The sequence below is a fragment of the Hemicordylus capensis genome, chromosome 6 (genome assembly GCF_027244095.1).
Source record: "Hemicordylus capensis ecotype Gifberg chromosome 6, rHemCap1.1.pri, whole genome shotgun sequence".
Classification (NCBI taxonomy): domain Eukaryota; kingdom Metazoa; phylum Chordata; class Lepidosauria; order Squamata; family Cordylidae; genus Hemicordylus; species Hemicordylus capensis.
This window is the reverse complement of record NC_069662.1, coordinates 73,675,868-73,691,777: the sequence shown is the minus strand read 5'-3', so window position 1 is coordinate 73,691,777 and position 15,910 is coordinate 73,675,868. Positions and strand designations below refer to the sequence as shown.

Sequence of the window (15,910 nt, the reverse complement as noted above, 5' to 3'; positions counted from 1 at the left end):
AAATAACTGGCAAATTTTCGACCATTTTCAGAGTTTTGGGGGGCACATTGCTTGAGACCTGGAGAATAAGGTACTGTCCTTCTCCTCTTTCTGCCCTCCTTGCTTTTTTGGCCCTTTTTTGGGGGGGGTGTAGGAACCTAACCCCCCAATTCCCATTGACTCAAGGTTTCATTATTTGTGCTTTCCATATTTGCATCTACAGGTGATAACAGAAACCCTGCGATTAATGAGGGCCACCTGTATGTTGAGAGTGAGCATGTCCCATCTCCCATCTCCTCCCTGCCGCCCCGTTTTCCCCGTCAGCCGGAAGTGGCTGGAAGTCGCGAGTGCGCGTGCGCCTGTTGCGTGTGCGCACGCCCTTCTGCCGTGTGCATGCGCGTGCATGATGGGCGCATGCACACTCGCAACTTCCGGCCACTTCCGGCCGATGGGGAAAACAGAGCAGCAGGGAGGAACACTGCCACCCCGAGGAGCTTAAAAAAAACAATGCGCAGGCGGGGAAAATGTGGCGGGAGGGGTAAGTACACCCTCCCCTGCCCTTAAAGCGCTACCCTCGCCGGTGCCGAAACTGCCCCCAGCGCCGAAATGTTTCGGAGGCCTCCATAATGGCCTCCGAAACATTTCGGGCACATGCCTAGTTATAATTGTTAGGAGACCCAAGATGTGAATAGGGTTTCACCTCACCCTATCAGTCTCAAGGTCTATCCTGGCTGTTCAACATGAGCAACTTGTTTTTATCATGGAGGCAAAGCCACTACTGGTTTTCCTCTGTTGTTTTTTTTAAAACCAATGTAATGTATGTGCTTGTCCACCTATTCCCTGCCTTGCTTCACTTTCCCCTGCCTGCCTATCTGTAATGAGTACAAATCAAACTTAATGTGATTGAGGCATGCTCATGTTTATTATTTATTTTTATTTATTTGCATACTGCCCAAAACTCATCTCTCTGGGCAGTTTACAATAAAATACAAATTAAAGCCACACTGTTAGTCATGTGGCTGCCCCATTCACATACAAATCAGGGAGGTGCAGGTCTTATTTTCACATGAAAGAGGATGTACAGGTGAGGGGAATGGAACCCTCTCTGCCATACTTCCCCATGCTCTCTTATCCCAAGTATTTTTCTCCCAGCCTGAAAAGTGGTTGATGTGACAGAGTATGGGGAGATCAGAAGATGAGGTTTAGCACCTGTTGCTTGCGTGCCCATTTTAACATAAAGCTAAGGCATCCTCCACCCTCTGCTTAAATGTGAGTGAGGCAGAAACTTTCTGACTGCTGGCCTGATCATGGCTGTTCCTCCAGATGCCAGTCTTGACAACTTTACACCCCACTGGAAGCTTGCAGCCAATGCTTTGGCTACTAAATTCAAAGCATGCAATCTATCACCACCACCCCACTTACCCATCAGCAAATTATGGCAGAATCTCTCTCTCTCCCATCTCAATTGCTCTCCTTTATCCTACCTTCTCATTCATGTCCAACCCTTTCCTTTGTTCAAGTTCACACCTGCCTTCCACCTCTTACCCATCTCCCATTCTATTTTTCTCAGGCACACCTCTGCCTCTCTTTCTGCCCCTCTGTACCCATCTGTCTCTCTCTTCCTTGACTCATGCACTTTTATTATAAGGCTTCACCACCAGAAGCACAATACAAGACTGAAAAGACCAACAAAGCAGCTGCTCTATATAAGGAGCAATGAAACTCACAAATCCTCTAGTTGGAGAAGGTGGTCCAGGAGGCCCTGGAAGTCCAGGTGGCCCTGGCAATCCAATGCCAAGATCTCCCTAGAATAAGAAGAAATATGATGAAGTTGCAAGTATTTTAGGCCATGTACTAAATTCCAATATGCTTATTGTTTAATTACATTAGAATATTATAGCCCCAGGAATTCATTCGGTCTTGTTTTGTAGCACCCCAGAGACCATCCAACTGTTGAATTATCAAAGGCACTTGTAGGAAAAAACTGAATTCAGAATCAATTTAAGATACCCAGTTCAGTTCAGTTTATTGCTATCTTTGATCAAACACACAATCCAGATCAAATAAAAGAAACCTGGAGGATAGATCTCAATATAAACACATACATGCATATACACAAAAAAATCTGTCACACAGAAGATTGAGATTAAAAAGTATAGGATAAAACAAAATTAAAAAGAAGAAAAAGGAGGGACAATTGAAATTGACCATTTCTGACACACCAGGAGCAGATTTTAATCGCAGCCGTACAGAATTTGGCTACTGAGTGCGAGACCTAAGTGTGTTTATCAGAAAGAAATAAGCTTATATAAAATTCATCCGAATTGTCAGGGTAGCTAAGAATGCGAGGAGCAATATATTTGGAACGCAGCTCACAACAGAAAGAACAATACAGAAGCACATGGCCAACTGTCTCAATGTTCCCATCTCCACAAGGGCACAGTCTCTCCAAATAGGGAACTCTCCTATACCTACCTTCTAGTACTGCAGAGGGCAGCACATCCAGTCGAGCCAATGTCAGGGCTCTTTTGTGTGCTGGATTGATCAGGTCATACAGGTATTTAGCTGGTTTTTGTGAGGGCCTCGTAGCTCCAAGTCTTTCGAGGCTTGGTGCCGGGCTTAAATCTCTCTGGTGTTCCATATCAATAATACGCCTCTTAAGGATTACCATCGTGTTATTATAGCCCAGAGGGAGAAGATATTCCATTGACAACTCATATGATTTTAGCTTTTCAGTAATTAGATGCACCCAATCAGAGGGATGTTCATCCTTAAAAATTAGGGGAGCTAGGCCAGAAAGGGAATAAATCAATTTCAACCAAAAATTGAAGATATAAGTCCAGGCTCAGTACCTGAAGCTTGATAAGCCTGCTTCCAAATGTAACATAGCATTTGACAAGCAGCAGGGGGTTGAAAGGATAGTCCTAAGGAATTTAAACTGGACCCTCTCAAGTGGACGGAAATCACTGTATATACAGATCTGAGAGCCATAAAGAAGCTGTGGAATAACCTTGGCTTGAAAAACCTTGATGGCAGCTGGGACTTATCTACCCCTATAAGAGAAAAATAATCTCAAAATCGTGGATACCCAGTTCTATACTGTTAAAAAGGTATTACACTGGGTATGTTCTGGCATCAGAATAAATATTCAACTTATTTGAATATTTAAGGTAATAAGAAAAGCATTTTTATAGAAATGTACGTTGAATTCCAGATAAATGTTTGCTTCATGACTCCTCGGATAACCATCTGACAACGGGGGATGCAGCCTCATGAAGTGCTAGGCTCTCCTTCACTGGAAGTTTTCAAACAGTGGCTGAACAGTCATCTGTCAGGATTCCTGCATTGAGCATGAGGTTGGACTAGAAAACTTCAAAGGTCCCTTCCAACTCAAGTTCTATGATGCTCAGTTATTCTAAGCAGCTTCCCTAGCCAGTTAAGAACATTTCTTAACATTTAAGGACCCGTAGCACAGATAGCAGCAAGAGGATCAGTAGGCCTCAGATGAGGCATCTGGCTTGCTGAATATCTGAGCTCTGGTTTCCTTGTGTTGAAGTCTCTGTAATGTCACAATAGTGATGATGTAGCCCATGAGAAAACAAACAGTGGTGGTGCATGCAGATAATGGTCCGAGGAAAAATCCTCTACTAGCCTTCAGGAGAGCCCTTAAAAAGTATTTCTTTGGCCTGGCTTTCCAGGGTTTTTAAATTCTAACCCAATTTTGGGGTTTTTAATTGCTGTAAATTGTTTAATTGTTGTTTTAAAATGTTTTTAAATTGTTAATTGTGGTTATTTTGTTTTTAACTTGTTTTAGCTTTTTATTGTTTTAATTGTAAACCGCCCTGAGCCATTTTGGAAGGGCGGTATATAAATCAAATTTAAATAAATAAATAAATAAATAAATAAATAAAATGAGATGTTAAAAAAGAGAAAGATAACCTGTGAAAATAAGATTCTGCATATGCACTGAGAAAGAAAAAAAAATGATGTTTTGATGTCTTGTCTTGTCAGACTTTCTAACTGGGTATTTGACAGCGGGAGTGGGTGTGGGGGAAAACAGCAGTTTTCCTAAGAGCTGAATTTGATATAAAGATGTCAGAACATAAGTCCTGCAGGATCAGACCAAGGATCCAATCGAGTCCAACATCCTATTTCCCACAACAGCCAGCCAGATGCCTCCAAAAAATCCACAAGCAGGGCAGGAAGACCACTGCTAGCTGGGCTTAGAGGCACTTTTAAAGTAGTGACTTACTTATGTTTAGTAGGGGGAGAGCAAGTCCCTACCCAGCACAGTGCAGCATCTCCTCAGGGGCTGTTACTGGTACCTTACTTTTTAAATTGTGAGCCCTTTTAGAATAGGGAGCCATTGTCTTCCTTTTTCTAAGTAAACTGCTTTGAGAACTTTTGGGGGGTTATAAAGTGGTGTATAAATATTCTTAACATAATATTCTTAACAACATAATTGGCCTGGCTTTCCAAGGTTTTTAAATTGTTTTAAAGTATTTTTAATTGGTTTTAAATGGCTCTGATCTGTTTTAGATTTGTTTTTATACTGTTTTAACTTGTTTTAAATGGGGTTTGTTGTTGTATTTAACTTGTTGTGAACTGCCCAGAGTCTTTGGATAGGGCGGTATAGAAGTGTAATAAAATACATACATACATAAAAATAAGACAGCAGGCTTCCTCCTTTGTTTGTTACCCAGAACTGGTACTCAGAAGTGTACTGCCTCTGAGCCTGGAGTTTCCATTTAACTTCCATGACTAGTAGATATTGAAAGAACTAGCCTAGTGAATTTTTTTAATCCTCTTTTAAAACCATCTGAGGGTCCAATTACAGATTACATTAAAAGTGTTTTTAGAAGTTGCGCTTAATATGAAAGTGGACCAGAAATTGTCCTTTTAATGACAGTACTTAAGTCAACCATGCCTGGGAGTGTGATGTGAGGTAAGAAGTGGGCTAATTTCCCCTTAAGCATTTTTTCACTCAGAAAATGCTCCTGCAAGTGACAATTTGCCTCTGAAGTGGTGACAACCGGTGTGGGGGGAGGGAGCCTTGAAAAATGTGCAGGTGAAAATGGTTAATTCCCTCCTTTCCACGTATCAGAGCCAGATTGCCCGCCCTCATGGCTAATTTTCAAAGATAAGATGACCAATTCTGCATTTAGTTCATCTTCTAAAGACACATTTAATGTCATGTGCAATTTAGCCCTAAGCCAGTGAAGTTAGGATGGGGCTAAATATGATCACCTGCTCTTTGCATCAGATCAAATTGTTAATAAAGGAAGAGCTACAGGGACTGATTCAAAAATTGGCAACACTACTACCATGACTTCTGACTTCATACATTGCACCAACAACCTGAGGCCTCTGCTTGGCCCATCCTATATCCCAAGCCCATTTTCTCCTGAACCTCCATCCCTTCCACTTCCATACCCAACTAGTATAATGACTGCCAGGTACCCTTGTAAGCCCTCTCCACTTGTATATCATATTCTTTAGCAGGGTGTTTGTCCTTTCTGTTCTCCTTATTTGGACAGGACCTCCAGTTTATGAATCAAGTCTTCTTCCCATTTATAGCTTCCCTGACTCACTGCCACACTGATGTCCTCCTAAACTTCTTGGTAGCTTTCCTGCTGCTTGGTATACATTCCAACTGAGTTTTTATTGTTTTATTATTATTTAAATAAGTTTCATGCTTTCTGTAGTGATTTGACCTTTCTGATTTTCCCTTTTAGCTTCCTTTTAACAAGTACCTTAATGTTTGAGTAGTCTCCTCTTCTGAAGTCCAATGCATCCGTGTTGGACTTCCTTGGCAATGCTCCACTCACATATAAGCTGAACTGGATCACACTATGATCACTGCTCCCCAATGGTTCTACAACTCTGACAACCCACACCAGATCCAGGGTACCAATCAGGATTAAGTCCAAGGTCACTTTCTCTCTGGTTGGTTCTGTGACCAATCGTTCTAAGGCACAGTCATTTAGCATATCTAGAAATGTGGCCTCTCTATCACCCAAATGTGAATTGTCCTAGTCTATGTGAAGGTAATTGAAGTCACCCATTATTACAGCTCTGTCTCTCTTTGATGCCTCTCTGATTTGCTTCTCCAACTCTCAGCATTTTGATCTGGAGGGCTAGAGTACGCCCGTATTAGTAACACATTTCCTTTCAGTCCTCATATTATCACCCATAATGTTTCTGTGGAGGACTCTAGTCCTCCTAGGTTCTTCAGCTTGTTGGACTCTATCCTACTTTAATATACAGTGCTACTCCACCCCCAGTCCACCCCTCCCTGCCCTTTCTGTCAAGTTTATACCCAGGAATAACAGTGTCCCACACGTTCTCACCATAGCATCAGGTTTTTGTTATGCCCCCTATATAAATGTTCTCATTAGCACCCCAACACGCCAGTTCACCCATCTTGGCTCAGAAACTTTGACATCAGTATATATAAAACTATAAACCAAGTCTCTTACCTGGTGTTGGCGTGTATGATCTCCCTTACTGACATCTGACCTTTTTGACCAGCTGCCATGTGTTTCCTTCTGCTCTACTCCTGGTTCTACTCTGTGCCCTTCTGATTTATTTGAAATGTTTGCATTCTTGCACTTTAAAGAATTTTGGTTGCCGAACCACTCAGTTCCTGTTGGCAATGCCCCAGGCATCATTTTAAAATATGCTCTCTGACCATTTTTATTTTAAGCTCCAGTGGTCTGGTTCCATCATGGTTCAAGTGGAGCCTGTCCCCTTTGTCCAGGCTTTACTTGCCCCAAAATGTATCCCAGTGCCTAACAAATCTAAATCCTTCCTTCCTGCACCACCGTCTTGTCCACACATTGAGGCCCCCTCAGCTCTGCCTGAATCACTGGCGCTGGGCGTGGAACAGGTAGCACTTCAGATAATGCTACTCATGGTGTTCCTGGACTTCAATAAGTTACCTAGCAGCCTAAATTTGGCTTCCATATCCTCCTGATTGCATTCCCCAAAATTGTTGGTGTTGACGTGAACGACAGCTGATTCCTTTCCAGCACTGCCCAACAGCCTATCTACATGCCATGTGACATCCACAACCTTTGCACTAGGCAGACAAGGTTTACACATGGGATACAAACCCATCTCTCTATTAACGATTGAATCACCCACTACTAGGAGGCCCCCAACACCTGGAGGAGTATCCTTTGTGCAAGAGGATATGGGTGCACCACCCAAGGAAGGGGTCCCTTCTAAGGGAGCATTCCCCACTTCCTCAGGTTGATGGAGTTCTTTCCTGAGACATTCTTTCTCCAGGACAGCAGAGGAGCTGTCAGCCTGGGAGAGGGATGCCTCTACCATGTCTCTGAGGGTCTCATCCACATACCTCACTGCTTCCAGAACTTCTCCAGGTCAGCCACTGTGGTTTCAAGGGAACAAACTTGTTCCCTGAGAGCCAGGAGCTACCGAGCACACACCCATGACTTTTGCCCCTCAGGCATATAGTCATACACGAAGTGCTCCAAGCAATACACTGGGAAGCACCCCCTCTCCTGCTGTCACTTCTACCTTCAAAACTAGTTTTATTGACTATTTAGAATATATAGAACTTGTTTATTTGAAAGCTAGGTCTTTAGCTGCAATTGTCAGCTAATTAAAAGGTTTTAAGCTCTGTCTTCCAAGAAAATTACAAAAGTGGGGTGGTACTCACCTTCTCCTTATTCTGGGTGTCTTGTTTGTGATAAAGGGAGACCACTTAAGTGCCTCCCCACACACTTCCCTGCTAACCTCTACACAGAACTCCTTTGATATATGTAAGCAAATTCCTGTTTAAAAAGCTCTGAGGAGCTTTGTCTGAGTCTTGTCTTCTCAGGAGCTGCTTCCAAACTGAGCCACCTCAGGACCCCTCTGACAAGCTGTGTGACTCACCTACAGCTAATCCCCACTCACTATCTCTCTAGGCACAACAGAAACTGAAGCTGCCCTGACAAGAAGAAATCAAACCCTAGAAAAGACTAGCCCTAAGCAACGTACCTTGTCTTTCCCCCCTTGTTTTCTTATTGGTTGACTTATTTGCTTGCTTGCTTTATTCTTTAGGAAATAAAACAAAAGTTTCCACCAGGCCTTCCCTGGTCTCAGCCTTTTCTTCTTAAGAGCTGCTTCCAAACTGTGCAGTCTAAATGCATACATAAAAGATAAGCACAGTGACAATTCACCACAGCAATATTTGGTGGTAGCACAATCCTCCTCCCCTCTGCTCAGTTTATTAATTATGTAATATGGCAGTAAAACTTAAGGTATTTCAAGAGAGTAATTTATTCCAATATGCCTTTTGGTTCTTATAGGCAATTTTGTAAGTGGTCCAGATAATGTTTTGCACATCCAGTAATTGTGCTATGTGCCTGCCAATTGATGAAACACCAGTGTATTTTCATTACTACCTTTTTTCCAACTTGATGACAGGAGGGGAAAATTTTCATGAGGAGGAAAAAGGGTATACAGAGCAACTTATAGAGGAGTGGTTGCCTGTGTATATAGTGACATCTGGGATGTAGGCTTGCAAAGGTACTCCCTTGCATACTCCCCCATTTCCACACCAGAACACCCTTTTCTTCCAGTTTGTAGTCTTTTGTTTTTTAAACAATTTAACCAAGGCCAGTTGATCGATATTGCAATATTTTGGACTCTTTCTTTCTTAATTGGCTTTTTCCAGCAATTGCACTCTTCTTTAGCCTGTAGAAAAAGAAGCCTTTGCCCCCTCCTCAGCCAACTCTCCTTCTCTCAATTTCTCTGTCCCTACAAATGATTGCTGCTGCTCTTGATTCAAGGTTACAGCCAACGTTAACTCAAAACCACATCAGATACCTATTGGAAACATTGTTTTCCCCGACTCCTCTGAGATCACAATGATTTAAATGGCCTAAATCAAGCCTCAAAAGCTCAAAGTGCGCATGCACAAGAACAAAACAAAACAAAACCCATACCCATTGGTCTGAAATTCAAATGGTATAATGGCCTCACAAGGGTCTACCATGCACATAATTTCATTCAGTTCAGACAAAAAAAGAAACAAACTAGAAGCATTTACCACTCTTCCTCCAAGGAGCCCAGAACAATGTACTATATAAACAGGTTGCTCACCTGTAACTGATGATCTGGTAGTGATCCATTGATATCCATTAGAGTGGGTTCTGCGCCTGCGTGGAAGCCTCTCGGTATCGAGTTCTCCTCTTCCAATAAGCTCCTCTTCAGAACCTGCGCCCCGCCCCACATGGCTATTTAAGGCAGGAGGAAGCACAGGCACCTCAGTTCCATGTAGACCGCGAAGCAGTCAGGTAATCAGGTAAGTTCTACTACGTAAGGCAGGTACTACTGTGGAGGGGAGGTTTGGGAGGGTCTAATAGATATCAACTGATCACTACCAGATCATCAGTTACAGGTGAGCAACCTGTTTATCTGGTTCATGATCCGTTGATACCATTAGAGTGGGTGACTAGTTAGCAACACCCTTTTAAGGACAGCTCTCCCAAAATTCACCTCTGCAGCAAACCTTAAGTCTATGGCGTAGTGTTTTATGAATGGCTGTTCAGAAGACCACGTAGCAGCCTTGCAAATGTCCTGAAAGGATATGCCAGCCAGGTTGGCAGCGGACGCGCCATATGCCCTAGTGGAATGTGCCTTTATTGCCTTTGGGGGCTGTATGTTCTGTAGAGAGTATGCTAGACGGATAGTCTCTACTAGCCAGTGTGACAGTCGCTGTCTTGATAACACTTGTCCCTTGTTCTTCCCTTTATAGGAGATGAACAGTCTTTTGGATAACCGGAAAGGCTTAGTCTTAGAAAGGTAGTAAAGAAGAGCCCTGCGAACGTCCAAAGAGTGCAGAGCCTTTTCCAGCTGTGTGGTTGGAGATTTAAAGAAAGTGGGCAATACAACATCCTGGTTGATGTGGAAGTCTGACACAATCTTAGGTAAGAAAGAGATATCAGGTCGCAGGAGAACTTTGTCTGGGTAAAAACGAGCATAGGGGACATCCATTCGGAGAGGCGTAAGCTCACTCACCCTGCGCGCAGTGGTGATTGCCACTAGGAAGGCAGTCTTCAACGACGTTAGTTTCATAGACGTAGAATGCATGGGTTCGAATGGGGGCTCAGTGAGAGTGGAGAGGATCAGTGAGATACTCCACTGTTCAAGCAGTTTGTGGACAGGAGGGTATAAGTTAGCCAGGCCCTACAAGAAACTCTTGGAAGAGGGATGGGAGAATACTGTCTTGCCATCCCATCCTGGATGTCTAGACGATAAAGCCTCTAGGTGGACCTTGATAGATACTTTTGAGAGTTTCGCTTTTTTAAGAGAGGTCATATAAAGTAGAAGCTCATGGACTGTGGCTTCTTTAGGGCGAAACATGTGACGAGAACCGTAGATGGTGAACCTCTTCCATTTACTTGCATAATTGCACCTCGTAGACGGTTTGCGCTGATTTAGCATGATCCGCTTCAGGAGTCGACTCTCCAGGCTGTTAGTTGCAGAGTTTACACGGCTGGATGTAACAGGCGCCTGTTTTCCTGAATCAGGAGGTCCGGCTGGTTGGGAAGTCTCCAAAAGTTGTTCAAAGTCAGTCTGAGTAAATGCAGAAACCATGCTTGGCATGGCCACCACGGGGTGATCAGGATGCACTTCACATAGCCCATCAGTAAGCGTGCTACAACTCTGCCTACAATCGGTAGAGGGGGAAACATATAGCTCCAAATTTCCGACCAGTCCAGCTGGAAGGCGTCTCCCAAGGACTGAGGGTCATGACCCACCCTCGAGCAAAATAGCTTGCATTTTGTGTTGTGCTGCGTAGCAAATAAGTCGGTCTCCGGCCGTCCCCAAAGGCGGAATATCTGACTCAGGTAAGTATCGTTCAGTTCCCACTCGTGCTGAGCTTCTGTCGAGAATGAACAGCTGAGGCCATCCGCTATTATGTTGTCCGAGCCCTTGATGTGGATGGCCGGTGGCGTAATACTGTTCCTCCTTGTCTGTTCAGGTAGGCTATTGCTGTTGTGTTGTCTAGCTGTAACTGAGCAACTCTGCTGCGTAGCATTGGAAGAAAGGCCTTCATTGAAAGGAAGACTGCCAACAGTTCTAGAAAGTTTATATGTAGTTGGCTCTGTGCACGTGTCCAGAGGCCTTGAGTCGTTGTAGCATTGCAATGACCGCCCCATCCCTTGAGGGAAGCATCTGTCGTTACCCAAACCGATGGAGGTTGAGACTGGAAGGGTACTCCTCTGAGCAAATTGGACTTCTGAGTCCACCAGGACAGTGTGCGCAAGACTGGACTGGGAACCAGAAGGTGCTTTAGTGGGTTGTCCCTCAGTAGGTTGAAGGAAGAGAGGAACCACATTTGCAGCTTCCTCATTTTTAGACGGGTGTACCGTACTGTCGACTTGCAAGAGGCCATTAGGCCCAACAGGCGTTGTATCTGACGGGCTGGTTGTGAAGGGTGGATCTGAAAATCGTGTATCAGAGATGCAATGGTTTGGTAACGGTCCTCTGGAAGAAAAGCTCTCCCCAGGCTGGCGTCCAGTACTGCTCCAATGTACATTATGACGGGTACTGGAGTGAGGCTGGACTTTTTCCAGTTGACCTGTATTCCAAGGACTTGGAGGAGGATCAGCATATATTGTATCTGCAAAAGTAACTCGCTTTTGTCCCGTGAGGATAGGAGCCAATCATCAAGATAAGGATACAGTTTCAGCCCCTTTGTTCTAAGGTGGGCCACTACTACTGCCATGCACTTTGTAAAGACAAGTGGGGCAGTGCATACTCCGAATGGTAGTACTTGGTACTGGTAAATCGCATTTCCTACAGTGAATCGAAGATATTTCCTGAAGGATGGACGGATTCCTATATGAAAATAAGCATCCTTCAAATCTAACGTCACTAGCCAACGCTCCTGTTGCAGAAGCGGTAGGATATCCTGTAACGTTGTCATGCGATACTTTTTCACTTGGACATACTTGTTTAGATGTCTGAGGTCCGTTATTGGTCGTATCCCGCCATCCTTCTTCAGAATTTGAAAATAGCGGGAGTAAAACCCCTCCTGCCTCTTTGCTCATCGCACTGGTACCACAGCTTTTTTGCGCAAGAGTTCCTGCACCTCCTGGTATAGGGCTGGTGTCTCCTTTGTAAAGCGAATGCCCCGAAAGCGAGGGTGAGCTTTGAACTCTATCGTGTAACCATACTCGATGATTTTCAGCACCCAACGATCTGATGTTATGTGGCACCATGCTTGCGCATGACTTGCCAACCTGATGGAGTTGGTGGCTATTGGGGACACCCGGGTGTTGTAAAGCAGTCCCCCCTTGTCCCCGATGTTGTGGGGAGGCGAGTAAGGTTGCGGTACCAGGTGACGTGGTGGGCTGTCCTGGACCTCAAAGCCACTGCTTGTTTTCTTCAGTTGGTTTTCGTTGATCTGAACAAAATTTGCCTTTCTGTTGGTTACCGTGCTTATTGTAAGGTTGGTACGATTTGCGGTAGTCGCGGCGGTCTTGTTGCCTATATGTAGCACGCGGGTGATAAAAGGATCTTTGTTTACTCCCATATGATGTCGAGGCAGATGTGGATTTTGGCTGTAAATTTTGATTTTTTCATTTTCTCCATGGTCGTGTCTGTCTCCTCGGAGAACAGGCCTTTGCCATCAAAAGGCAATCCCTCTATCTTGTCCTTCATGTCCTGCTGAAGGGAGGCAGACCGAAGCCATGTGTGGCGTCTCAGAGTTATTGCTGTGGTAATTGACCTGGACTCTGATTCAGCCAGATGTTTAGCTGTACTCAGTTGTTGGCAGGTGAGGTCTGCTGCCTTTTGTAACGTCTTATGGAATTTTTGTTTCGGTTCTTCCAGGGTTAATGCATCCCAATTTTTTTCTAATTCTTCCCAAATCCAATATCCATATTTTGCCATGCAGGCCGAATAATTCACCACTTTTACAGAAAGACAGGATGTAGAATATAGCTTTCTGCCCATGACATCCAGTTTTCTCCCTTCTTTATTGCCTGGGGTAGTATGTCTTCTCCCTGACCTGGAAGTGGTTGCACAGTCAATTACTAATGAGTTAGGAATTGGATGTTTCAAAATAGATATAAATTATCTTGCTCCTGTACGCGATAGAGTCCTTCTAAGCGCTTTGATGTCGGAGTAGACGTATGAGGTACTTGCCAAGCACATTGTGCCGCGTTAGATATTATAGGTAGTAGCGGCAAAGCAACAGGCTGAGAAGACTGAGATCGCTGCATGAAATTGTAGACTGGATCGTCTATGGTTTTCAGTTGAGAAGAGAGATCCAGACCCAGTGCAGATGCCATCTGCTTCACATGCGAGTGATATGCTTTCAGTTCTTCTGTTGGTGAAACATGGGCTGGAGTAGCCACATCTGGAGAAGGATCAGCCTCTATCGTTTCAGTATCTGACTTGAAATCAGAGGAGCCATGGTGACTACCACGTGAGTCGTCGTCAGGAGTCGGACTAGAAGGTGGGACCCCTGGCGAAGTTGGGCGAGGGGAAGGTGGTATTGCCAAAGATTCAGTTTGCACTGCTGAGTTGGTAGACGGCCGCAGTCTGGTTTGTGAGCCTCTATTAACAACGATCGGGTGAGGTGTTTGAGTAGAAACTGTTTTAAATACTTTAAATGGGTAAGGTCGGGGCTTCTCCCGTTGCCAGTGGGCGTATTTGAAGTGCAGTAGCTTCTGGCTCAGGCCGTTGCAGTGCTTGGTCACCAGAATGGCCAGTTGTCGTATTTATGGATCTACACACCCTATCATCCTGGTAGTCATATGCGATTCCTGGTGAAGTCGCACCTGGTAAAGCCATTTCCGTCGATGGAGACAAGGCATGGCTAAAACTGCACGTGTGCCACGGTGTAGAATTGGTGAGCTGCGTAGACGTTAGAAGCCCAGGAACTGGGGCTGACAGGGGTGCCCCACTATCATCTGAGTGTGGAAAGCCATGGAAAGTCGAGGGGGTAGCCGTTGTGGAATCAAGCATTTTTAGAAGAGGATCCAAAGGAGCAGGTTCCGCTTCCGAGAGATCATCTTCTTCCAGAGAGAAGGTCATCGGGACACAGAATCGAGGAGTCACTGTGGTCATGTTAGCGGGTGTGTTCAATGTCGATGGACGATCTCCGTCTCTCTACGTCGATGGAGAACGGATCGGAGTCATTGCAGGTCCCAGATCTCGAGCTGATGGGATTTTAGGTACCGATGCCGACGGGCCCTTTTCTGCTGACTCCATCAATACCGATGGCTCTTTCGGCATCGAAGGCGAAGCCTCCATTGGCATCGTTGCCGATGGGCCCGATGTCATCGGTATCGATGCTCCATCTGGTTTCGGCGTCGAAGTCGACGGAGCGGTATTTTTCGGTGTCGACATCGATGTCAATGATTGCGGCGTCGAGGGTCGCGCCGGAGCTGATTTCTTCGATGCTCAATGCGACATCGATGTTGAAAGAGCATCTAGCTCCTGAGCCGAGCTCGGTGACGGAGTCGAGCTGGAGGTCAACAATTTTTTGGCGCGTTTAGCGGCGGACACCATTTTGTCACTCGGCCTTTTCAAGGACTTAGGGGTTTTACTGGTGGCCGTAGAGGTTTTAGACTGGGCCGAACCCAGGGCCCTCAAGCCTTGTGGAGATTTAGCCGATGCAGAGGGGGTGGATAACGCGTTGTCATATAGAGCTGCTCTCAAACGAAGCTCCCTATTCCTTCTGGTCTGTTTAGAGAAAGATTGGCAGATCTTGCAGGTCGAGGTTAGATGGGCCTCCCCCAAACATATCAGGCACAAATTGTGGCCATCCTGAGAGGGCAATTTCGCGTTACACTTAGTGCAGCGCTTGAATGTCTTTTTTCCCTTAGGGGTGTCCATCGTACTCACTCCTTTAACCAGTCCACGTCAAATAGCCTAAAATCCATCCAATCCTTCGACGTTTGAAAACAGCACGCAACAGCAGGTCTAAAAAGCAGTCCGAGGTCAATCTAATAGTCCAAATCAGAAGTTCAAACAATTCCAAATCAGCAGTTCAGATAGAAGAGTCAGAAAAAAAAGGTCCGTGGTCAAAATCAGTAGAACTATAAAACAGCAAGGAACCAATACTAAGGAGCCGCAGAAATCACAAGTGATCCCTACGGCGGTCAAAAAGGAACTGAGGTGCCTGCGCTTCCTCCCGCCTTAAATAGCCATGTTGTCACGTGGGGTGGGGCACAGGTGCTGAAGAGGAGCTGTAGAACTCAATACCGAGAGGCTTCCACGCAGGCACAGAATCCACTCTAATGGTATCAATGGATCACAAACCAGATACTTAAGTTTCTCATCACAACAACCTTGTGAAAGACTTTAGGCTGAGAGAGAAGTGATTGGCCCATAATCACCCAGCAGGTATCATAGCTGAATGGGGATCTGAACTCGGTCAAAAGAGTACAAGAGCAATATAAACACACAAACACACAAGGAGGAAATTGTGGTTGCAACATCAGAATAGATCCATGTTTACTCAGAAGTAAATGCTCCTGTTCAATGGGACTTAGTCCATGGAAAGTGTGCACAGGATTGCCGTCAAATCATTTTGGATGATTGGACAGGAGAAGGAAAGGGGAACAATTCAGTGCAATTTCAGGAAGTGATCTATTAAGAGCAGACACTGAAAATAACATCCAAATATGGCTTCTTCCATCCAGACTTCAGGAGAATCAGCAGAATTGTGTATATGTTGGATGTGGAGGGAAGATGCTGCAGAAGTTCAGTAAGCTGGAAGTGTGCAACAACCAATTTTAATTTAAAAAAAAAAAAAACACCTTCAGTGGGAGGGGCAGGGAAGGCTAGGAGAATGACCGCACAATCAGAATGGTCCCCCATGCTCCACCCTGGTGCAGGCAGAAAATGATGGGATGAGCTAGCACAAGAACTCCTAGGTAAAGAACCCAAGCTATGA

The 15,910-nt window shown here is 44.9% G+C and overlaps 1 protein-coding gene across 8 annotated transcripts in view; it reads right to left on the bottom strand.

Moving 5' to 3' along the window:
* COL15A1 (collagen type XV alpha 1 chain) overlaps positions 1 to 15,910 on the bottom strand; it is a 301,360-nt gene that overhangs the window by 120,813 nt on the left and 164,637 nt on the right. For all 8 annotated transcript variants that reach the window (XM_053259431.1, XM_053259434.1, XM_053259437.1 and 5 more), the window contains one exon: positions 1,707 to 1,784. In XM_053259431.1, the coding sequence (XP_053115406.1) occupies positions 1,707 to 1,784 (78 nt within the window). The remainder of the gene's footprint in view (positions 1 to 1,706; positions 1,785 to 15,910) is intronic.